Genomic DNA, 22,128 nt, shown 5'->3' on the forward strand with positions numbered 1-22,128 from the left:
GTGGGTGCCTAGAGCCCGTGTGCCATGGGCTGCCACGGTGCATTCGCTGGCCGCCTGCCTTACGGGCACGACTATGGCAGCATAGACACGAGTCCCACCGGGGCAGCGGTGCAGGAGGGCAGGCTGCTGCGCTGCCCGCGTCCAGCAGCCATCTCCTGGGTTGAGCCCGTGTCACCCGCTCCCCGCTACGGGGGCCCTGCCGCTCCGTCCCCGCCGCAGCTGCGGCGCCGAGCGCATCCCCGCCGACAGCCGGCCCCCGCTCCCCGCGCCGGCCCGGCCGGCAGGAGGAGGAGCAGGAGGAGGCGCGGAGCCCTCCGCCCCCTGCGGCGGAGCGGGCGAGGCGTTAGGACCCGGCGGCGGCGGCTGGGCGGTGCGGGCCGGGGCCGGGGCCGGAGCGGTGAGGGGCGGGAGAGCCGCGCCGCCGCCGCCTCCTGCTCTCCTCTTCTTCCTCCCGCAGCCGCTCCTGCCCGTCGAGGCAGCGCTCCCAGGCTCCCCCGGGGCGCTCGGCATGAGGAGGATCAGGGCTAATGCCATCGCCATCCTGACCGTCGCCTGGATCTTGGGCACTTTCTACTACTTATGGCAGGACAACAAGCCCCGCTCGGCGGCTGCCGGCAGGTCCGCCGGAGGTGGTAGCGGCGGCGCCCGGAGCGGGCAGAGGGCGGCCGGCAGGCTGGAGCTGCGCCGGGAGGAGAGGACCATCCCCCTCATCGTGAGTGAGCGGCGGCCGCCAGCATCCCGTCCTGCCGCGGCGGGGAGGATGCTCGGGGAGGGAGAGCCGCAGCGGGCGCCGGGTACGCCGGCGGAGGGCTGCGCTTTGCCTTCGGGTTGCTTTCTGTTTATTTTAGCATTCGTGCTTGTCACCATGGCAGCCGCTACAATCGGGGAGCAGGGTGGGCACTCTCGGGGGAATAGAGTAATGCCTTGGGTAAAGTGTTTGCGAGTTGTCTCCGCTGCTCTCAGTCCGGGCTTTACTCCTCCGGCTGAGAGCGGCTGCCCTTGGCCGGGGAAAAAGGCGTATGAAACAGCTGGAAGGTTTTCAGTTCGCGCTCAGAAGGTGCTCCTACACAGATACATGCGTGTGTGCGTACATATGTGATCACAGTGCTTTCCCGTCAGGACCAGCTGAGACCATGACCTCTCAAAAGCTCTTCCTCCGGCCAGCCTCCTCCGAGCACCGGGCCGGGGGGACGCGGGTGACTGTACAGCTGGTACCAGTCTGCCTCGGCCCCCTCCGCTTGGCTGCCAGATGGGGGACCTGGGCGCCACTCGGGACTTTCGTCTCTTTCAAAACAGAGGCAGCAGTCTGAGTCGGGCTCAGGATAGGGTTTGGGCAGAGAGATGGCGGGAGCCCCCAGGGCTCCATTCCTAACCCGAGGAGTGGTAGCGGTGCCCTGATGTGTTACTTCAGTTTTGTTGAAAGCACCACACTCTGCCCTCCTTGTGTATCTGTGGGCTCTGTAGGAGGATAAAATTGAGCTCCTGACTTGAGGATGATGAGGACCTTTCTGCTCTGTCCGTGGGGGTGATTTGTCCTCCCTTCAGCCTGTATAATAGCATCAATAAAGCTCTCCCAACTCTAGGCAATCGCTTCATAAAAAATAAATCAGCCCCTGGAGCAAGAAGTGGCCCAGCAATACCATTCCCAGGAGTGATCCAGCTGAAGCTGTTCGGGAACTGCACGGTGTGTCACTCTTTGGCTGCGAATCCATTTGTCAGCTGGTTACGCACACATGGAAGCGAATAAAAGCAGCAGCCTGGTCAGAGTCGAGCAGGGGCCAGGCGCCAGGGCTGCCCGCCTCCCTCCTTGGCTGGTGCTGGGATTTTTTGGCCTGTGTCTCACTTTTTTTTACCTGTAAAGCGGGGATGGGAAGTGTTTATAGGTGTTTGGGAAGCCCTGTGAATGTTTGGAAAATGCTGTCAGAGCAGTCCCAACCCTCAGGCAGCAGGGTGGAAAATCTTCAGCTGAGCCCCTTGGCCATTGCTTGTGGCTGCTGAAACTCAAAAGTCAGGGCTGAGGCTCTTGGACACAGCACTTCTGTTATTTGCTGCTCACTAGGGCTGGGGGCTGCTGGCAGTTCAGGCTGCTCTGCTTTGGACACTTTATGGAGCAGGACTGTGGAAATGAGCATGGTGAGGAGCTCTGTGTGAATGCTGCTGTTGCTGAAGCCCTTTGGGTGCACTGGGAAATGATCTTAGGCTGGCCGGGGCTGAGTTGAACAGAGGATTTGGAGCACTCCTGCTTTTTTAATTCCACCTTAGTGGCAGAGGAAACTCCTCCTGAGCCTCTGATTTCTTGTGTGAGCTTGAACATGCTGGTGTAGCAGTTTTATTTCTCTGTTTCCCCGCTTATCCCTTCTGGTTTTTTATAGCATTTACTTTACTCCCTCTCAGAGGGCTTGTGAGGTTACATGAATCCATATCGTCTGCCAAGCACCTTAAAATCCTCATAAGGATGCTGTGGCAGTGCCACACGTGATTCTATTGCTGCTGTTTGGGAGGGCAGTATGTGCTCATGGCTAACCACAAAGCCTGTCCTTGCAAGATACACTGCCTCGCAACAGCCACTCCAAATCTGGTCCTGCTCTCAAAACCGTGTAAATCATTCCAGCGCTGCTCCATGCCTGAAATCCCTTAGCAAGGAAAAATAATCATCCTTTGCATCTCAAGTCTCTCTGTAACTGGGGTCCCAGGATGTGCCAGCCCTCCCACTAGGGCTTTCACTAGCAGCTGCAATGAAGGAGGACCTTCTCCTTATGCACCTGGTAATGGGGCATGGTGGAAATTTCACATCCTGACCTGCCATGATGGATTTGGATAGAGAAGGAAACAGGAAGGGTTTGTGGTCTTTGGGCTTTCCCTCATGCACGCAGGTTTGCCGAGGGTTTGGTGGGTTGCTGTGGGAGGCAAGGTGATAAAATGCAGCGTGTGTGCTCGTGTAACTATGCAGTGCTGTGGCTGTGGGAAGCCTAACAGGCTTAGCAGTGATGTGCAAAGTGAGCTGTCCCAGCCTTGGCCTCTGCCTGCACTGCTGGGACAGAAGCAGGGAAGTGACTGCATGTGGGCAGAGGGCAGAAGGTTGGTGGAGGTCTGGGAACAGCACTGTCCCTCAGGGTGTGGCATCTAGCAGAGTCTGAGCAGTGGGTCTCGTGGTCTGAGCTGTGTGTGGGAGCCAGAGGGCTGGTCAGGCCAGGGCAGTAGCTGTGCAGACTGTCCTCAGCATGTGGCCACCTTTGTTCCCCAGCACAGCCCCCTACCCTCTCCCAGCCAGCACAGGAAATGTGCCAGTTCTGTTGTCCCACTGGGGAAATAATGAATCTAGAGAAGCAGCTGTCCTTTGGCAGCACAGAGCCCTCGACCCTGAGTTCATTCCCCTCGAAGTCAGATTATTTGAATTAATGTACAATGGCAGTCATGTATAAGGGGAGGCGTGCTTGTGCTCTGTGTGCTTCTTTATCCCTTGGCTTTCTGCAGAGCCACTGAGACAAGCTGCCCCTTTTGATCCAGCTTCTGGTTTCCTCTGCTCCGCATGAGTGATGATGTTGGAGTTCAGGTTTGGGCTCATCTGCAAATAAGGGTGACTCATGTGACTTATGGGTCTCTGGAAAAATATTTTTTCAATTTTCTAAAATTGGCTGCTTTTCTGTCTGGGAAAAAGAAAAAAATCCTTTTTTTTGGATGAGTGAGTCCAAGAGTTCTGTTCTTGCATCTATGCTATGACATTTCAAATCCTGGGCAAGTGCAAGTGTATTGCATGGGTTTAGAACCTGAAGTGCTTTCTGGGCTTGTGTTTTTCTTCTTTATTCTCTCTTAATGTGAAGAGTAAAAATCATCTCAGGTAAACACTGCAGTCAATTGCAAGTCTCAGCTTGAAACTGTTTTTTATTTGTTAACCTCATATTTATTAGCGCAACTTTGAACTTAAAATGTGTATGTCTGATTCCTGGAGTCAGCAGGGAAATCTTTGAATATTTAAGCTGGGACATGGAGCTGTCAGAGATCAGTGTCCCAGAAACAGCTTGTGCATTAATAGTGATCCTACAGATATCAGTTTTATAGATAGAAATCTTGACATGTGGCCTCTCTGCAATAGACTCTTCACAAACAGGCTCTACAGATGCTTGAAATGAAAATTCAGATATTGGCGAGTGGCAGGGCTCACTTGGTGACAAGACAAGCCCCTGCATGCTTCTCCTTCCACTTACCACGGAGGGTAGAAACACAAGTGAATACCACACTCCTAGAAATGCATTTTTTCTCTGGAGCACAGCACAGTTTCATATCGATTAGAAGGAGCCCTAAGACCTCTGACAGTTAGCTTGTGTGTTTTTGGAAGATGAGCTTCCTCCCTGGACTCTTTTCTGTCTCTTCTAGGCAAAAGGTTGTTTCCTGTCTCCAGGAGATTTCCAAAGGCCAGAAGCTGTGCTATGTGTCTTTAGAAGGGCTTTGGCATCATTCCTGCACTAAGTACAGGTGGTTAATTGTTCACCATGTGCTGCATATCTGCTTCAGTATGGCACTGATGAGCAGAGCCCAGGGCTCTGTTCTTCCCTGTCTAAAGCCTGCAGCATGTGAAGCTTGCCCAGCGCTCTTGTGCCCCAGTGAAGAGAGCGAGGCCATTGCTGCAGCATGGGCAAAGCTTGTTAGTGAGAGGGATGGTTGGTAGGCAGCTTTGAAAGAGAAATTTTTCTGTTGGCTGACTGTGAGCTGAGGGTGGGAGTATTTTCTCCTATTCCCTAATCAAAAGCAGGATGTGAGGTTGCCCACAGGGTTCTCCAGCTTGCTGACTTCTCTGGGGTCTTAGGGAAGCAGCAACATGCCTGGAAGGTGGAAATAAAAGTATCATTATTTAAATGCTCACAATGGTGTTAGGCTGATCCCCTGTTGCTCTTTGGAGCAGGTATGATGACTCTTATCTTTGTAAGCTGCTCTTTGGATTTTGGTATGTTGTCTCTTGTCTTCGTCCTGCCAGCTTTTGTGACCTGTGTAGTTGCCCTGTGAGCCCACTGCAGCCAGTTTGGCAGCGGAGAGGCCCTGAATTGTAATGCTGGCCCAGGTGACCTGAGCTCAGCCCTCCTGGCTGCTCCCTACCTACCTCTGTACTCAGCCATGTAAAATGAGCACTGGGGAGATGAGATCAAGGCATCCTTTTTCCTTGTAGCTAAGGGTTTCTAAATGCTCTGCAAACATCACTGAACTGTGTGTCACCTGCCTGTGGTGAGACAGCAAGCAGGAGACTCCACTGTGATGCTTGCCTCAGAACAGGTGGTGTGTGTAGGCAAAGAACAAGTTGGCTAGGAAAGATGTCAATTGTTTAATTCCCACATCTTGTTTAGCCAGAAAATACGCAGTGGCTGGGCTTTACCTGCTTCTCTGAATTGCCAAACTGGCACATTTAGCCATGCTTGTATTTGCCACCGAGTAAGACCGCCTTGATGACCCTTCAGACCCTGGAACACCTAGTTAACAGCTTGTTCTGCTGCTTTTGTTTTGTGTTGCCTTTGGCTCCTGGGTGTCTGAACCCCACAGAGCAGGTTGCTGGCTGATGTTCACTGCGTGTTCATGAATGATTTTATTCTCATCCCTTCATCACATTTCCTCTGTGTGCAGCTTTCAGAGGATGCTGTTTTCCTCACAACTGGGATAGGCTGCAACTTTAATGGTTTGCTAAATTATACCATTTTTCAGGGACCTGTATCCCATGAGGCTCCTGCATGTGTGCCTCGCTGGAGGCAGGTCCTGTAGCTTCAGGCATGTAACTCCAGAAACTGAGGTGGATCCTAAATAAATAAAAAAACCCAACAAACACAGCAAGAGAGAGATCAGCACTATTTCCTTGCCTTGGCATATTGTCAGCCTTAATTTCATGACGTGCTGTGCTGTGGAGAGAAAAGGCCTAATTTTTAATGAGGCGTCACAGCTCGTTTCAGCAGCTTCCTTACCATTTTACTCATAGCAGGTTGGTCCCTCTTGAGTCTCCTGCCTTTTGGGGCAAGGATCGCACATATGGCTCTGTAGGTTTCTTGCTGCTCTTATGCTGAGTGTCTGTGTTTGAGTTTGCACACGTGTGGACAGAGCACAGGAGGCTCTGTGCTCTCCCCAGGGCTGTGATGCTGCCTGTAAGCCAGACCACCATGGCTGCAGTAGGAGCAGACCCTGAGGCCAGGAAGGTATGGTGAGCAAACCAGTGCAGTTGCCACTTCAACAGCTCACGAAATGCTCTTGTTTTCTTAAAACATCTTTCTTTCAAGTTAAAGGAAAAGTAGAGGAAACTCATCTCTCTGCCCTACCATCCTGTAAAGCAGCTCTGCTCGCTGTGGCTCTGCAGATATCTGGGGTGTTGGAGAGGAGATGGAAAAGAACCTGCCAGTTGCTGGGTTTGTCTGTGCTGTTCAAGCTGGCCTGTTCCACTGCCAAAATCCAGCAGCTGCCTGGCTCTTCCCAGCACCTGTATGGCCTCCGCTCTTCCCAGTTTGTATCAGGGTGGGGGAGACAGCCCTTAATGCTTGCAGTTTTGTGACAGCCATTCATGCTCTGGCCAGACCCTTGGAGCACTGCTTTTTTTTTTTTTTTTTTTTTTTATCACTCTTATGGCACATGGGGCCTGTGCCAACTCCCTGGGAAAGGATGACTTGGTAACTTTTTCTCTTAGGGTATTACTGCAGGAGGAAGATTCAGTGACAGCTTGACGGTGTAATGTTTTCTTTACAGTGTTTATGTTTGAAAAATGTGAGAATGGCTGCTGTTTGCCTAAATGGCAGAAAATTATTTTGTATTTAATTTGTCCCAGTGGCCCTTGTGCTGCATAAAAATAAAATAAAAATGAAAGAAATTGTTCACAATAGTAATGTTAATAAAATTCAGTTGGCAGCGCTGGCCTTAGTTGTTAATCAAAATGATGCTGTAGCTGCAGTGAGGTAGTCAGGGCTTGGGGAACATGGTGGTCTGGGCAGCCTGGGAGAGTGTGTAGAAGTGAGGGGAGGGCCAGTGGAGTGCTCCTGAACATGATTTTTTTTACTAGAGCCTTTTCATTAAATCAGTGGGTGAAGCAGTTGCAAGTTTTTGCGAGCTGAAGCATTCTTTAGTATGCATCTGCTTCCTCAGTTAGATCTTTGCATATACGAAACTGTCTTAAGATTTACAAACTAAAAATTTAGCAGTATTGCTGGAAACAGAAAGCTTTGATAGATATCTCAGGTTGCTGTTTGCCATGGTGAAACTTGGTCCAGACACTTCGTCCCAAGGCAGGCAGGTTGAGAGTCACTTAAAAGGCAAGGAGAGGAGATGTTTTGTTTCAGTGGCACTGAAACTCCCATTTTGGAGCACTGAAAACTGGCTTAGTTTTGCAGAGCACAAAGGCAATGAAACAAACAGAGGCAAATGTGCTGGGGATGAAGCGCTTGGGACCGCAGGGGACCCTGGCTCACCTGTGCACTGTCCCACTTCTGCAGGAGAAGCCCCAGGGCAAAGCCCAGCGAAGTGGGATCTCTTGCTCTTCCTTGGCTCCCCATAGACTGCCAGCTGGTTGTTCCTATTCCATGTGGAGTCCCAGGACCTTGCTTTCTCTTTCCTGTTTTGCTCGTGTATGCTGCTCTCATGAGCTGCTCCAGCCTTGTCTGCCGGCTCCTGCAGTAGGCTTGTGGGCTCCTTGGGGTTGTCCTGTCAGCTGGCACTGCTGGCACTCTGTCTGTCCAGTGTCAAGTGCAGAGGCCATGATCCACAGCACATCCCATAATGTTGCATTAGGGTAAAGACTGAACCACAGTGAGACCCGTGGAGTGGGAGTTGAGCTGCCTTATTGACTGAGCTGAACTCATCTTCCTTAGAGGCTCTTCATATGCCTCCTTTTTCCCTATGCTAAAATTTGTATCAGACATTTTGTGAGCCTGTGAGAAAAAAAAAAAGGACTATTTATCTTGCCTTTATTGTTTTAGATAACTGCCCTGAAACAGCTAGGGCTTGACTGGAAAAGTGCTTCTAACCAATGAAAGTGTCTTCAGAGGTTCTCTGAAAAAATATTTCTGCAGGAAAAAATTGGAAAAATAAAGCTTGCTTGCCTGCTGAGTGCCCTGAACAAAGTATTTGGTGTCAGAGAGTGTCATGCCATGCTGTAACTTCGTGCCTTTTGGTACCAACTATGCAGTAAAAATTATAATGAATAAAGAAGAGTGTATCAGAGCTGCAAAAAGATGTGCAGCTCCTTGGGTAACTGGTCAGTTAGTCTCTAAGTACAGGAATCTGGATACAGTGGCAGTGCAAATGGGAGCCATCACATCCACACAATGAAATTGAAGTAATTGTGTGCTTCCTATGTAGTTCCCTGTAGTCTTTCGAAATTGTAAAAAATGATGGTGAAGTATTGTAGTTAAAAACTGTGAATGGTGCAAGCGCTCACTGCCAAGTCCTGGCGTGTGTGATAATGTTGTATTTTCCAGGTGGTGTAATATGCATGTCATTTTTGGTGGATTTTTTTTTTCTTTGTACCTTTGAGTGAGATTTATTCAGATCTGGTTGTGTGGTAGGAAATTTCAGCCACCAGGCTGCTGATGGAGTAGGCTGTATTTTTCTCCAACCTTCTGAAAGGTCTCCATTTGGCTGAACTGCCTGTTTTATCCCTAAAGATAGGGAACAGCCTCTCACAGTGACCTCTGTGGGGCTGGCAGGAGCATTGACAAACAGGCAGGGGCACAACCCTATTTCTGGCCTAGGGATGCTCAGTTGCCACATCTCTGTTGATGCTTCACTTGCAGAGCTGGCTCCTCTGTCAGGACCAGCTGGAGTGAGCACAGGGGTGTTTCTCTATTGCTCAGGTGTAGGGTGGTGTTTATACTGAGCTTGGGTTGGCAGCAGAAGGATGGATGCTCTGCAATGAGGTGACCCTTTCAAAAATTCTCTTGGAGCAAATCTGAATGAACTTGGCATCTGTTTGTATCCTCCCTGTGTTTGGTTGTGCCACGCCTTGGAATGCCACATTGCTGTGCCATGCCTGCTAGCTGAGTGGCCCCATGGGACATTTCAGGGCTTTTCCAGTCTGTGCTGGGAAAACTGGACCACACTGGCTGGGCAGCCCAAAAGAAATTTTGGGAAGGACTGGGAAATCAGCTTTTCATCAGGACTAACTGTGTATCTGTCAGGCCAGACGGTGATGAGATGAGATCAAGTGAGGTCTGGTCTTGGAGAAGCTGCCCAAACACCTATCAGAAGCTGCCTTTGCCTGAGTGTGAAAGAATTTTAAGTGGGCAGTTGGACTGCTGGCTTGGGTCAGGTCCTTGGACAGACATCCATCTCATGCTACATGTTAGGTGAGCCATGAGGACGTGGCTAACAGTGAAAGCAAACACTGTCCTTACAGCACAGGATACAGATTGAGTCACATTAGGTATTAGGAAAAATCTGCTGATCTGCCTGCATCACTCTCCTTACAGCATTATTAAAAATTACGCATTGTAAATTATTTACTCATTAATTTTCTTGGGCCTAAAGCCTCATTTTCAGGAAGGATGTGTTGGAGTTGAAAGGAAACATGGTAGGGTGATACAAATCATTGTGTGGCAGGGCTAATGTGAAATACAGGTTATAGCTACATTCTTCTCTCTGCTGCCATTCAGCTGTTAATTGTGCATCACTGCCCTGGGTGGTTGGTACCTTTGCTACTCCTCGTATTTGTGACTCAAAAGGGCTACCTGGGTGCTTCTGCCATCCCCATGGGTTTGGATGCACCACTCATGGCATGGCAATGTCATGGCAGTAGTGTTCTCTTGCCCACTGCAAGGGCCATGACATTGCCATGCCATGAATGGTACATCTTGCCCCATCCTTGGGGCAGTGGGTCTCCACTTGCACTGAGGAATTGGAGGGGACAGTGTTCCTGTGAGGACCTTGTGAGAGACATTTGATGTGTGCAAAGCTGAGCCCTTTAAATCTTGATGCCCTAGTTAACAGGGATTTAGTCCTTCCAACCTGTCACAGTCCATCTCATTTTTCCCCCTCTTTCCTTTTAGTTAGAGGATTAAAATTGTCACATTGAGCTTAAAGGGGATTGGAATGCTCTGTATTTTTCTTCTGCTTTTGCCCAATAGCTCCTCAGAGACATCATAAAGAATGGCCAAGAATGGATAAACAGGTATTAACAGCACTGCAAGTGCGGAAGAAAAGGTGAGAAAACTCTCCCTACCCTGTTGTGCCTGCATTCCTGCAAGGTCTGAGCAGGACACTGTCACCTCCTGAGCTGTGGCAGCTGCCCCGCACACCAGCATTGGTCTGTGTCCACAGATTGCCTGGGGGCAGGAGCACGGACTTGGGCACACAGCTGGGCAGGACCAGCAGCGGCAGGAGGGGAGAATGGTGATGGGAACTGGGTGTATGAAGGGATTCTTATTCTTCTGTGCCTCCTGTACCATGGGAGCTGTGTAAGGCTCCCCAGTTCACCAGTGTACAAGAGGAACTTGCTCCTGCCAGTGGACTGCACGTTCAGAAACCCCAGTACACAGTTCTGCACAGTTCCTTCATCTTGGCTTGGCATCTAGCAGAATACAAGATCCAAACTTTTAAGTGAAGAATCTTGACTTGTTTTTTCAGGGGGACAGGAGGGAGGGGTGTGGGTGGGTGGTGCTGTTCAACATGAAGAATACTTGAAAGTGTTATGAAATAGAAATGCAGGGTGACCATTTGGATTCCCTAGTTTGTGTAGCTGTCAGTCTAAGAACTTAGGAAATAATGCTACACATGGTATTTATTAAATGTCCAGGAAATTGCTAAACTAAGTCTTGTGACAGATTTATAAAGACTAGGTAAATTTTGAGTATCCACAATACATCATCAATTTTCTTGTCCAGCTTTCTGTTAGTGCTTTTATATTTCTGCTAGAAATGTACCTCCCACTGCTGCATTTAATTTGCTGGCCCTGTGCAGAGCCTAAAGTGTGGTCTTCACCATTCTCTGTGGCAAGGCCAGCCGTGAAGCATTTTGCCAGAAGGTGAATCATCAGAGGCAATGTGTATCTTTGTGGTCTTGAGTAGGTGAGTTTAATTTGAATGGAAAAATATTTCCATTGAGGTCAGAATTTGCTTTAAATTTTCTGTTCAATATTTTTCTTCCCAAGGTAAATTCCCATATCACTGTCCCATATCTGAAAGGGGTAAGTTTAGATGCATTTTGATCAGTGCCTGTCAGCTGGGACCCATTTGAGTCAGATGCTGCTTATCCTGGGGTGGGCTCAGCATCTGTGCCATGCAGAGACCAGATTTGCACTGGGTTGCTGTGGGGGTGACTCCAGGCATTACCTGGAACTGCTTGGCAGGAGCTGGGTGAGGGTTGGCAGTGTACTGAGGTTTCAGGTGCAAAAGGACAGATGGGGACAGAAGCTGTTCTCTATGAAAACTCCTTTTCCCTGCCCTAGGTGTATCTCTGTGTACAAGAGGAGTGCACAGCTCACAGCTGCATATGTGTCTCTGTAGCAGCTTCTTTCTGTATGTGGGGGACTTGTTTGGGGCCCTTCTGTCAAGAGAGAGTGAGATAGGGAGACTAGTTGAATAATTAAACCATTAGGGGCTGCCACATGCCTGCTTGGAGTTACCAGCTGCCTTGCCATCCTTTTTCAAGCAATTTGCATGTCAGAGTTGCGTGAGATCTCCCATTTGTCTTGTTCCTATCCCAGACCTCACACAAGGTTTGTACTGCTGGGTCCTTCCTGTTTATCTGCAGATCTCTCTGGCTGTCCAGACTGCAGGCTCTTTTGTGCAAATGTGAACAGAAAAGACAGCTCTGTCCTGGAGGTTATAACCTCTGTACATGAGTGAGATAAAGAGTTGGGGATAGAAAGCATTCTTTCCCCCATACCCCTGATGGAGAGCTGAGACTAAGCCTTGAGCTCTGCTGAAGGGAACAAAGCATTATTCAGAACTGCTAACCTCTGGTTATTAACTCTGATGAAAATACCAGTGAAGCCAAGACAGCTTGGAGATTAATTGTGTACCAACACATATTCAATGAATTTGCTGCTGGATTCCAGTTACTACCTCAGAGACAATTAAAACTGTCCTGTGGTAGCTCCTGTTCTAACTGGCCATCCCTCATTACATTTTGCATTGATAATATATTTGCACCACTTCCCCACCTACTGTAATTTCTGTGACCAGTGATGGGTTGGCCACCTAAAACCACTTTGGCACATATTGTATGTAACCTGAGTGGTCTGAGACACAAATTTGGCTTGTGGCTGGAGGGAACATCTTGGGAAATCCCCTCTCCCAGATTGCCTCGGTTTCCTCAAATGCCAACTTGGGTTTTGGTGTGCATTTCTTTCTGCATGTTCATTTTGGGCGAAGAAGTAGCATTTAAGAATAAGCTACTAGGACACGAGACAGGTTAGAAAAAAACTTCCTGGTGACGTGTAAATGTTAATCATTTAACCTGTTTCCACGTAGCAACATGACTTCTCATAATGATTAACTTCCTCCCCAGGCTGTACCGGGGTAAATCTCAGGGTGTTTGCTGAGCTCTGGAAGCTGGGCTTCAGCTTCTCCCGCCGCAGCCCAACTGCTGAATAGTGTTGAAACCCTCCTTAACTGGCTGGGGTGATGAACAGCAGGGCTCCTTGGGGCTGATGGTGCTTCTCCATCCTCAATTCTGCCTTTGAAGACTTACATGCTCAACTTAATCAGGGTAAAGTGAGGTTCCCTCTGTTACATTGTTTTCAATGCCAAATGACATCTTCAACCACGTGCTTAAACCAGTATTCTGTGTAATTTGCTCTTCTGAGTGGAAAAGACACTGTAAAACTTTTAATAATTTTCTCTGCAGAAAAAAAGAAGTTTTCATCAGGGAATATGTTCCTGGAGTTTGCAGCATGCACTCGTTTATTGTCTTGCTGCCCTGTTCTTTGTGCAGACTGATAAAAACTGAGTTCTGGATGCTGAAATTCTTGTATGCCTGGTCCGTGGCATGTGGCACAAGTTGTCATGGGCACTACCATCTGACTGGGCATGTGGCCTTTTCCCCACAGGTTATTAATAGTCAAAGGCAAGTACAGCAACATTGTCTGCTTTTGTAGGAGCAGAATTTTACACTGGTGAATTTAGCTGGTTGTTCTCATTTTCCTTCAGATAGGAGTCTGAATGTCAGCATCCACTGCAGACCCAATTTTGTGCTGAGAAGGGGTACTTGGCTAGTTCAGGCTCCAGCAGTGTAGACAACATCAGCTGGAAGATGAAAAGTTACAAATGGATGGCCAGGCCTTTACACCGTTGTTTTGGCGAGTGATATTGGGTCATATTGCCAATAATTCTGTAATGCAGACAGGGAAAACTTGGCAGTCTAAGTGTGGGGCCCCAGAGTACAGCCTGTACCTGGGCTGGATAACCCATTCTGTGCAGCATGCTGGAGAGTGCCTCTCCTGATTAGAGGGGTGAGGAGTAATGTTTCTAGGTCAGCAGCAATATGTCACCTCAAGAAAGCTCCTAACAAGTACAAGCAACTCAACATCCTTCAGTAAGTCTGTCCTGTTTTACACAGATATGCTATCTTGAATATCTCCACATGGTGTTATTGGGGTAGTGGGACAGAATTGGTTCTGCAGAGTTGGTTTTTCAGAATGGCTCTGCACTGTAAGAAGAAATTACTTGAGGGGAAAAGATGGCCAAAATAGACCAAAAGCCTGATGATCTAAACAAGATACCTTTACTCCTGAAAAGGGTGAGTAAAAAATCCCTGCCTGTTTGGTAGTACCATCCAGGCTCCCTGTAGGCTGTGCTTCCAGAACTATGTACAATTCTCCTGCCAGTTCAGTACCTCCAGTGTTACCAAAGAGTGTGTGAAAAACAACTGCATGGGAATGTCTTCGATGTTAGAAGGCAGCTCAGCTATCTGTTCTGAGGACAGACACCAAGTCTGGCAAGGAGGAAGGTATTTATACTGTACTTTAGTAAGTGTTAACCTGAAAGAACTTGTCACTGTGCATTTCTCGAAAACATGTTTCAAAAAAACTCCATTACCCTTAATGAAATTGATTTGGTACATTTCTGAGAGTGCAATGGTGTGATGGCAATATTCTCCTTGATTTACTGAACTGGCTTATCTGAATCGGAGGAGTTTGCTTGGTGCTTCCTTGGGATGAGAAAGATGTATGAAGAAGTGTGGAGTGCAGGACTTTGTCTTTATTGTGTTCTCCTAGTATAGAGAAAGTGTGGAAGTATTAAAATATATTTAAAACAATTTAAATGTATTTTAAATATTTGAATGTTCACTGAAATGTAGACTTTTAATATTGCCTTAAAATAACTGCAGCCTCCCTGAAGATGCCGACTGCCTCCTGCAGAAATGGAGCCATGGCTCCTGGAGTTCTGGCTTGCTTTGGGAGGTACAGAAACCATCTGATAGCTCTTCCTTTCCCCTGTCCCATTAAATAGGTTGCCAATATAAGATGCAGTAAGCACAATGCTATGGTTTTATCTATATTAGTCTATATTGAGCCAGATTGGAACCAGCAGGAAAGATTATCTAAGGATGCTGGGGTTACAGAGTAGAATTCAATGTGACTGGGCTGGAGCTGGCTGCCCTTAAAAGATATGTGGTTTGGGAAAACAGGATTGCTGTTAGAGAGGCCTGTCTGCTCCTTCAGAGGTAATTTAACAGCCTGCCTTCCATTCAGGCAAGGGAAATGCTATCAGTGGATTTTTTCCTATTGTATTAAATGACCTGTCTGTATGTCATGGCCTAATTGCGTTACCCCAAAGAGCAGTGGATAGAGGATGATTTTCCTTGAAAGTTTTTTCTTCTGCATTGGAAAGGGACTGCTCCCATCTGATTCAGCTGCCAGGCAGCCAGATTTCTCTCTGCTGGTCAATAAACAGAAACTGTGGTTTTATGCACCAGAAGCTGGGGTATTGGCTGCTACAGTTATGACTTAATTGCTGTCAGAAGTGTCAGATTAGTTCAGATATTGGATATTGTATCAAGCGAAGGATCTATCTACTAGAGATGTACAAGTTGCAAGTGAATCCATATATCTACATTAAATAGATTTGTAGTGGCATCTGTTCTGCCCAATGGTTTTTACAGGGAAAACAGTCCACAGACAATAAGACTGAAACACTTCAATTGGTACTTTCAGTAATAAACATTTTTTGCATTGACAGGTCATGTGCACTTGACTCTTCAGAAATGTGGTAAGTGTTTAAGCATCTTCTTTTACAGATCAAGAATCTGAAGGAGGCTCAGAAAGGTTAAAGTCTTGATTTACACTGATTGCTCAGGCTCCATTGACTTTCTCTTTGAATGTCTTTCCCGCTGGGCATTTAACTGACATCCCCTTCCTTGGAGCTTCATTGCATGTTTAAATAGTCATGGCTCTGCTGCAGGGAAGGCAGGGGTAATAAGGAAAATTGAAGTGAATATACCCTCCTGATGCACAGTGCCAGCTTGCTTTGCCCCCTGAGGATGATGCCTCTCCACACTGGGTGTCTTTAGGAGGCAGCATTGAGAGTGCTCAGGTCTGTTTGCAGGTGGGACATCTTGCAATGCTGCAAGGTGAAGGCCCTTGTAATAATTGGCTCAAATGAGGCAGACAAAAACGAGTTGTCCAGGAATGGTTCATTGGGTCCTGCCTGGCAGAGGAAAGAGTGTTCCTGTGATTTGTGCTTACCTAGCTATGCAACTGAATTTTACCCTTGAACTTGATTTCTGGTTCAGACAAAATCCCTCATGTGAAACACATGCCATTTGTACAGGGTTCTTAATTAGAAGAATTCATCATAAACACGGGCATCTTTCTCTTGTTATGATGTCAGGGGATAGAGAGTAATCACATCCTCAGAAAATCCTCAGAAATGTGTCTGTTTCTATATCTTTTCAATCCTTGACGTCTGCAGAAAGATGAGGTTCCTTATAATATTGCTGTGCTACCATTATTATGCTTTTAATTAGTTAATGATCTAGTGACTTTTGAGTTGAGGTAGTTCCACAAGGCTTGCTATCTCTTGATCAGCAGATGCTTAAAACTTGCATATCCCAAAATATCTAGATTTGCGGGGATAAAGGGGGAAAATCACAGCATGTTGAAATCTTTAACAGCTGCCCTCCCGTAAAGCATCTATGTGCTCTTCTCCCATACTGCCACTAGAAAAAAAGGGATGGAGTGCAAGAAAATAATTTGCTATGATAGTTTAAAAATTAACAGCTTGGCTTGGGGTACATTTCGCACCCTGATTTTTCTCTCTGCCCTGCCTCAGGTGGCAAAGGCATGCCATTTTGGAAGCATTCAAAGAAGAGAAATTCCATTGTCTGTGCAAAGTTCAAGAATTAGAGGTTCAAAATGGCTTATTAGGTTCTTCTATGTAAGACCTAGCTTCCAGCACCAGGGATTAATTGCTTACCTTCCAGTTTTGAAAGGTCTGTTTCTTTTGCAGAGAATAAAGCAAGAACATCTTGCAGGCTGGCTGCAAAGCACATCAGCCTTATTGAAATGTTTGCCAGGGGTACAGCAGAGCCCCCCTCCTAAGCTAGGTACTATTGGACTACTGCAGAATTGATTTTGGTGGGTTTTTTAGCCAATAACCCCCATTTATCTCCTTGGGGGAAATTTTCTTTTTAGCTGGTTTCTCTCCTTTCTTCCTCTCCAGATGGATATCATAGTATTAACAGATGGCTAAGAAGAAACGTTTCCTTCCCTGACTAAAAAGGAAGTGAACGTATGGAAGCTGTCTCAGACATGAGTTTTGAGCCCTCTTCTAACTTGGCAAAGACTTTGCCTTCAACCTTGGAGCCTGGAGGAGCAGTGTGGCAGGCAGAGGCAGATGGGGAAGCCCACATAGGTGGGTTACAGAGGGAATGGAGTAAGTGTGTTTTGAGAAGGCCAGTGTTGTAGCAGGTGGGCTCACTTGTACTGTACTGGGCCAAATCCCACTCTGGCTCTCACAGTATGTCAAAGCTGGTATTTTCAGCTGCGTCTGTCCTTTAAGCATAATAGCTAGGTCAATGTTTTAATGAAGACCTGCTCTTCAGTGGCTGCTGGAAGCAGTTAATTAAATAAAATACTGCGGGTTTTAGACTAGCAAGGTCTTTTGGGTGAAGGGCTTGTGTAGATCTGGAAGTAGCTGTTCAATGAAGTTGTTTTGTGCTTTGCAGTTTTCCCTCTACGCTGAGATGGAAAGGGAGTGTTAATCATTTCTCAAGGGCACTGCAAGACATGACTGCAGTCCTGTGAACATCACTGACTGTGTCCTCTAAAAGATCTTTATGGGACCACGCAAATGGCAGAAATGGTAGACAGGTGTGATGGCTTGCTGAAAGTGAGAATATTTGATTTGAGAGCCTGCAGGCAAGCTCCTCTTGCTCAGAGAAGGCACTAACCTTATATTTCGCTCTGCACGTTACAATAAGCAACTATGCCATTCTGCCAGATTTTGCCAGGTGCTGGTAGGGACCCTGCTAGGATGGTTGTGAAATGCAGGAGAAACTAGTCTTACCAAGACATGCCTCCATCTGTCTGCAAATAATGCCTGTGTTTCCTTGTGCCTGGGTACTGGCTCCCCTTTGGGCTGTGAGAGAGGCAGAGGCTGAGTCAGTGCAGTCCTATACCTGCAGGAGATGTGGGCCCTGCGACCTCTAGAGACAGAGGTCATCTTCCAGGAGCTGGACTGAGAAGATGTAGGGGGATGCAATATAAGAAAATATAGTGTAGAAAGTAATCTTACCCCTAAGGAGTTTCAGCTGGGCCAATTAGCAAAGATTAGGAACAGGCCTGACTTGAACAGGCCACAGCTCTAACCAGTGAGAAGAAGAGTGCTATAAAAGAGTGGGGTGGCTGGTTGAGAAGGGAACTGGAGTCAGTTGGCTACCTTGTGAAGAAGAAAGAGTCAGTGCTCTGAAGAGATGCCCACAAGAAGCATCAAGAAGGTTGGAAACTTTTGCAATGAGGAGACAACAGTTTGGAACCCTTGCAATAAGATGATAACAGAAGACGCTGAGGGATATTAGTTGTATTTGGAAGGAGTGCGGGGGGAAACGTGAGAAGCAAAAGTCAGGTTTTCTCTACCAGATGCCAGCTGTGGTCCCTGAGGAAAACTTTTTTTGCTCTGTTGCCATGATGTTTGTACTCAAGGTTACAGCACTTGGGTGGAGGTGAAGACACGGTTCTGGTATTGTTTAGCTTCAGGTATTACCGCAAAGAAATGGGTTGATTGCAAAGAAAATTCCTGTTGTTAGCCTGGTATTAATGGGGAGGTATGAGAGGGATGATGTCTGTTACTTGCCTGGTAACATGAAAGTGTGCAGTGAAGGGTAACATAAAGTCATTACTAGCTAAAATAAGTTGAGGGAGTTCTTCCCCCTCTTGGTTAAAAACTTTCTGCTTCACACAGGTTAACACAGTGCTCTGGGAAGAGATTGAAGGGATGATGTGTAGCAAAACAGAGGGAGGGGGTGGATGTTCTATAAATGCTTATCCCATTTGCTGCTTCCCTACAAAATTTATCAGTCATTTGGAAATTAGTTCTCGCAATATTGCTCTATATGTTATAAGAGGAGGAGTCTGTTAAGGGCATATCTGATGGGTGAGGGAGTAAGTGTAGGATCTTTCATCTGCTAAGTTGTTAGCAGGTTAGAGATGGTTGTTTGCTGGGGTGTTTGCTGCACCCCCAGCTCCAGCTGAGCACTGAGTGGAAGACAGGGTGGAAAGGTACCAGTTGGACTAGCAGCTCTCGGTTCAGCTCCAAGGACAGCTGGAGCAGCCTTGCTGGGAATATCCTGCAGTTTGAGCCACTGGCCTAAAAGGCTCCATAACTCAGGGAGAATATTAACCTGTAGATAGAAAAGTCTGACAGCCTCTGACTCAGAGCATCTAAGTGATGTGGGATGGGAACAGCTTGCAGGGGGCCTGGCAGGATGGATAAAGAAAACTAATTTGGAGGGGAAGTACATTGTAAGTAGTAAGATAGGACCAACTTTGTTTTCTTTTCTTTTCCCCCTGGTTCTAGACTGCAGAGAACAGTAGCTATTTAACATTCCTGTAGATCTTCCTCACTTTCAGATAAGGAAAAAAAAGAAACAATTTTTTTTTCAGGAAACCAAAGATATGGCTACATTCACAGTTTCTGAACTGAGTTGTATGGGAGATTTGTATGTGTTATTTGTGTCTGTATATACTGAAAGCCTTGAGGTTCTTGTTGCAGAGATTTTTTTCAGTACAGAGGATTTTTATCATCTTTTAACCTACTTTCCTGTTTTGTTCAAAGTAATAATTCAGTTCTATAGTTTCTCCTACTCTTTGAGTGGTACAAACAAAATACTGGCAAGCAATTTGGACACCTGAGCAAAAGCACTGGAGATCAGAATGCCTCCCTGTATTTACCAAAAGAATTGACATACCTAATAAGATGCCAAACGTGATCAATTTGGCTGATGCATTTCCATCCCCATCAAGCAGACGTTTGTCTTGAATACCTTTCATTTAAAAGCTCCAGAGGCATCCTGCAGAAATGGATGGTGGAGCAAGCATCCCTGGGACCCAGCTGCCTTTCTTCTTCTCCAACCTCTCTTGTCTTGGGCACCAGTAAGCAGGATTTGGGGCATCCAAGAGCTGGGGACAAGCCAGGTTATCCTCCTGTGTGAGGGTGAGCTTGCTCAAGATGGGATCACTCACACATATATAATCCTTTGATAAAGTCACCAGTGGCTTGCATTGGGTAGACCCCTCTTTAGTGGGAGGTGATCCCTGAGCCTTGCAGCAGAGGCAAAACTAATGAAAGGCTTTCAACTCTATTGATTAAAACCACAATAAATGAGCATTTGCTTTTGATTGCTATGACAGTTGCCTCTGCCCATGAGGTTTTAATGGATTTTTTTTAGTGTTCCCAAGTTAATCAGCCTCCTTGAGAAAGGTGTCTTTTCTCTTGACACCTATCAGCGTGTCTTAGACTTAGCACGGTAGGATTTGAACTGTTGACACTGCTTAACGCAGAGATATAAATTGCGATTGCATTGCCTTCACCATGGTGCATGGTCCGTGTCAATTGTCTTTCTTGAGGGCAGCCATTTCTGAAGCAGTCTTTCTCCTACTGCAATTTTGCCTTTAGAGAGGAAAATCACTTTTCTGCAATGAGAAACATGATTTCTTCCCTAATCTCTGACTAAAGATCAGTGAGCTTTTGAAAGATACCTTTCTGCTGTCTTCTAATGAAATTATTAATTTTCTTGTTCTGCATGATTGACAGATATCTATCAATTCCAGGCCTTTAGTATAGCAGTACAAACCTGTGCTGCCTGTGTTTAAGGAATGGTTCTTCGTTTGCAGGAGCTGTACCAGGCAGTTACCCTCTGTGAACTGGCATACAGATGTGGGTTGTGTGCAGTCCAAGTGCATCAGCAGGACAGGAGTGCAAAAATGGTTCCATTTTATGACAGACATTCCTCACAAAGGTTTAATGGTGGGAGACAATTTTCTATTGTTTAACTTCACTGGTTTCTAATGAAGTGTGCTGCTAAGCTCTTCTGCTCCACTAGCTCGGGGCATTGGTTGCTAAAGTGCCAGCTTTCAAAAATTACCCAAATGTACTAAGTGTTTGACTCTTAAAAAAGATAAAAGAAAGCTGCTGGCAAAAGAAGGTATTTCTTTCTGCTTCTGGAAGGATTCTCCTATGGATAGCCTTGATTCTGAACAGGACTATAGTTAATTATATTTGAGGAGTAAATAGCTTGTCTTTTTCACAGGCTTTGGAATAGCCTGTAAATGGTATGCTGAAAACAAGCTGTTGTCCAAGCTGTGTGTTGATGTGGCAGGCCTGGAAAACAGTCTTATGATAGTTGTTTTAAGGCTTCTGTAGATCACTACCAGACCCTGAAGTAAATTCTAACATTGAAGAAAAAGTTGGCTTTACATTATTTGTGCTGGTCTTGTAAGCTGCTTTTGGCCGAGCTGCCTGAGGAAGAAGCTGAAAGTGGATGCTCCGAAGAATCTGATGGGTGTTCTGAGAAGTTAATCACAAGAGCTCCCCAAGAGCTAAGGAGTGCAGTGATGTGGTGCTGATCACTGTGGGTAGGAAGCAGCACCACGCTGGGTGCAGGCGTCAGAAACGGCTTTGGTGAATGAAGTGGGCAGAGCCCTGCAATCACCGTGGGGCTGAGGCAGGAGCTGAGCATCTCCTCTCAGCACCCTGCTCCCATCCACAGCACGCTGTGAGGTTTCTCCTTCTCACATAACTGGGAACTGGCTCTGTGTGTACTGGATAAGGACTTAGCTTTAAAAATCCCAAAAGCAGAAAAACAAGCTAAAAAGTACTGTGGTATTGCTATGGTAACAAACATCTAGAAGTGCAGGCAGATCTCTGTATTAACTGTAGACTTGGGTTTTATAGCCTGTGCCCTGGTGGTTGCATATGCAATCAGAGACAGAAATGTGCTGTAAAGGGAAACTGCAGCAGGTTTATGATACCTTGGGATCTTTCCAAATATGAGACCTACTGCTTCCTCTGCTTGAGGCAGGCTAGGAGCAGTTCCATGCTGTTGGGGTGTGTCTGTTGCTGCCTGTTCACTACCCATCCAGGCAATGAGAGATGAGCAGCCAAATGTATTCCGGAGCACTGGAATGTCCTGCAGTTTGAGTTTAAGAATAGCTTGGGTCTTTCATCTGACGTTCTGAGGGCTTAGGCTGGTTGAAGGAAATTGGTATCCCTTGCTGCTTCCAGCAGCACATTCAATGGCAGGCCTGGGAGAAGGCTAAGAGAGTTTAGCTTCTTCCCTGGTGTGGTGCTTATTTTTATGTGCAGTAGTTATGGGTTTTGCTGTGTTTTCATTCTTGTTTTCCATTTTTCCACTGTTTTGGACAGTGTTAAAATCCTACTAGAGGCAAGGTAGCAGTAGCAAAGCACACTGAGTTTCTGGCAGAGATGGACCATGTCCTTCTATAGCATGCCTATGGCATGGGGTTTCTTGGTAGCTTGGATAGATAGCCATTTTCCTCTCATCAAGCATCCACTGGAAATACTGCAGGACTGGGCAATAGATAAGGAGAAGGGAAGAAACTTCTGGAACGGCAATTACAGAGGTGTAGGGGACCCTGCTATAATTATAGAGGCTGATGTTTGAAGAGGAGAAGACCTGTCCTGAGAAGGCCTGGCTTTGAAGAGGAGAAAAGCC

The 22,128-nt window shown here is 46.8% G+C and overlaps 1 protein-coding gene across 2 annotated transcripts in view; it reads left to right on the forward strand.

Annotated features, from left to right (window-relative positions):
• Positions 1 to 508: 508 nt before the first annotated feature.
• GALNT16 (polypeptide N-acetylgalactosaminyltransferase 16) overlaps positions 509 to 22,128 on the forward strand; it is a gene marked incomplete at its 5' end in the record, with an annotated part of 73,266 nt that continues 51,646 nt past the window's right edge. For both annotated transcript variants that reach the window (XM_084207833.1, XM_084207834.1), the window contains one exon: positions 509 to 712. In XM_084207833.1, coding sequence (XP_084063959.1) covers positions 509 to 712 — 204 coding nt within the window. The remainder of the gene's footprint in view (positions 713 to 22,128) is intronic.

The sequence above is a fragment of the Fringilla coelebs genome, assembly GCF_963513975.1.
Source record: "Fringilla coelebs genome assembly, chromosome: 6".
NCBI classification, from domain to species: domain Eukaryota; kingdom Metazoa; phylum Chordata; class Aves; order Passeriformes; family Fringillidae; genus Fringilla; species Fringilla coelebs.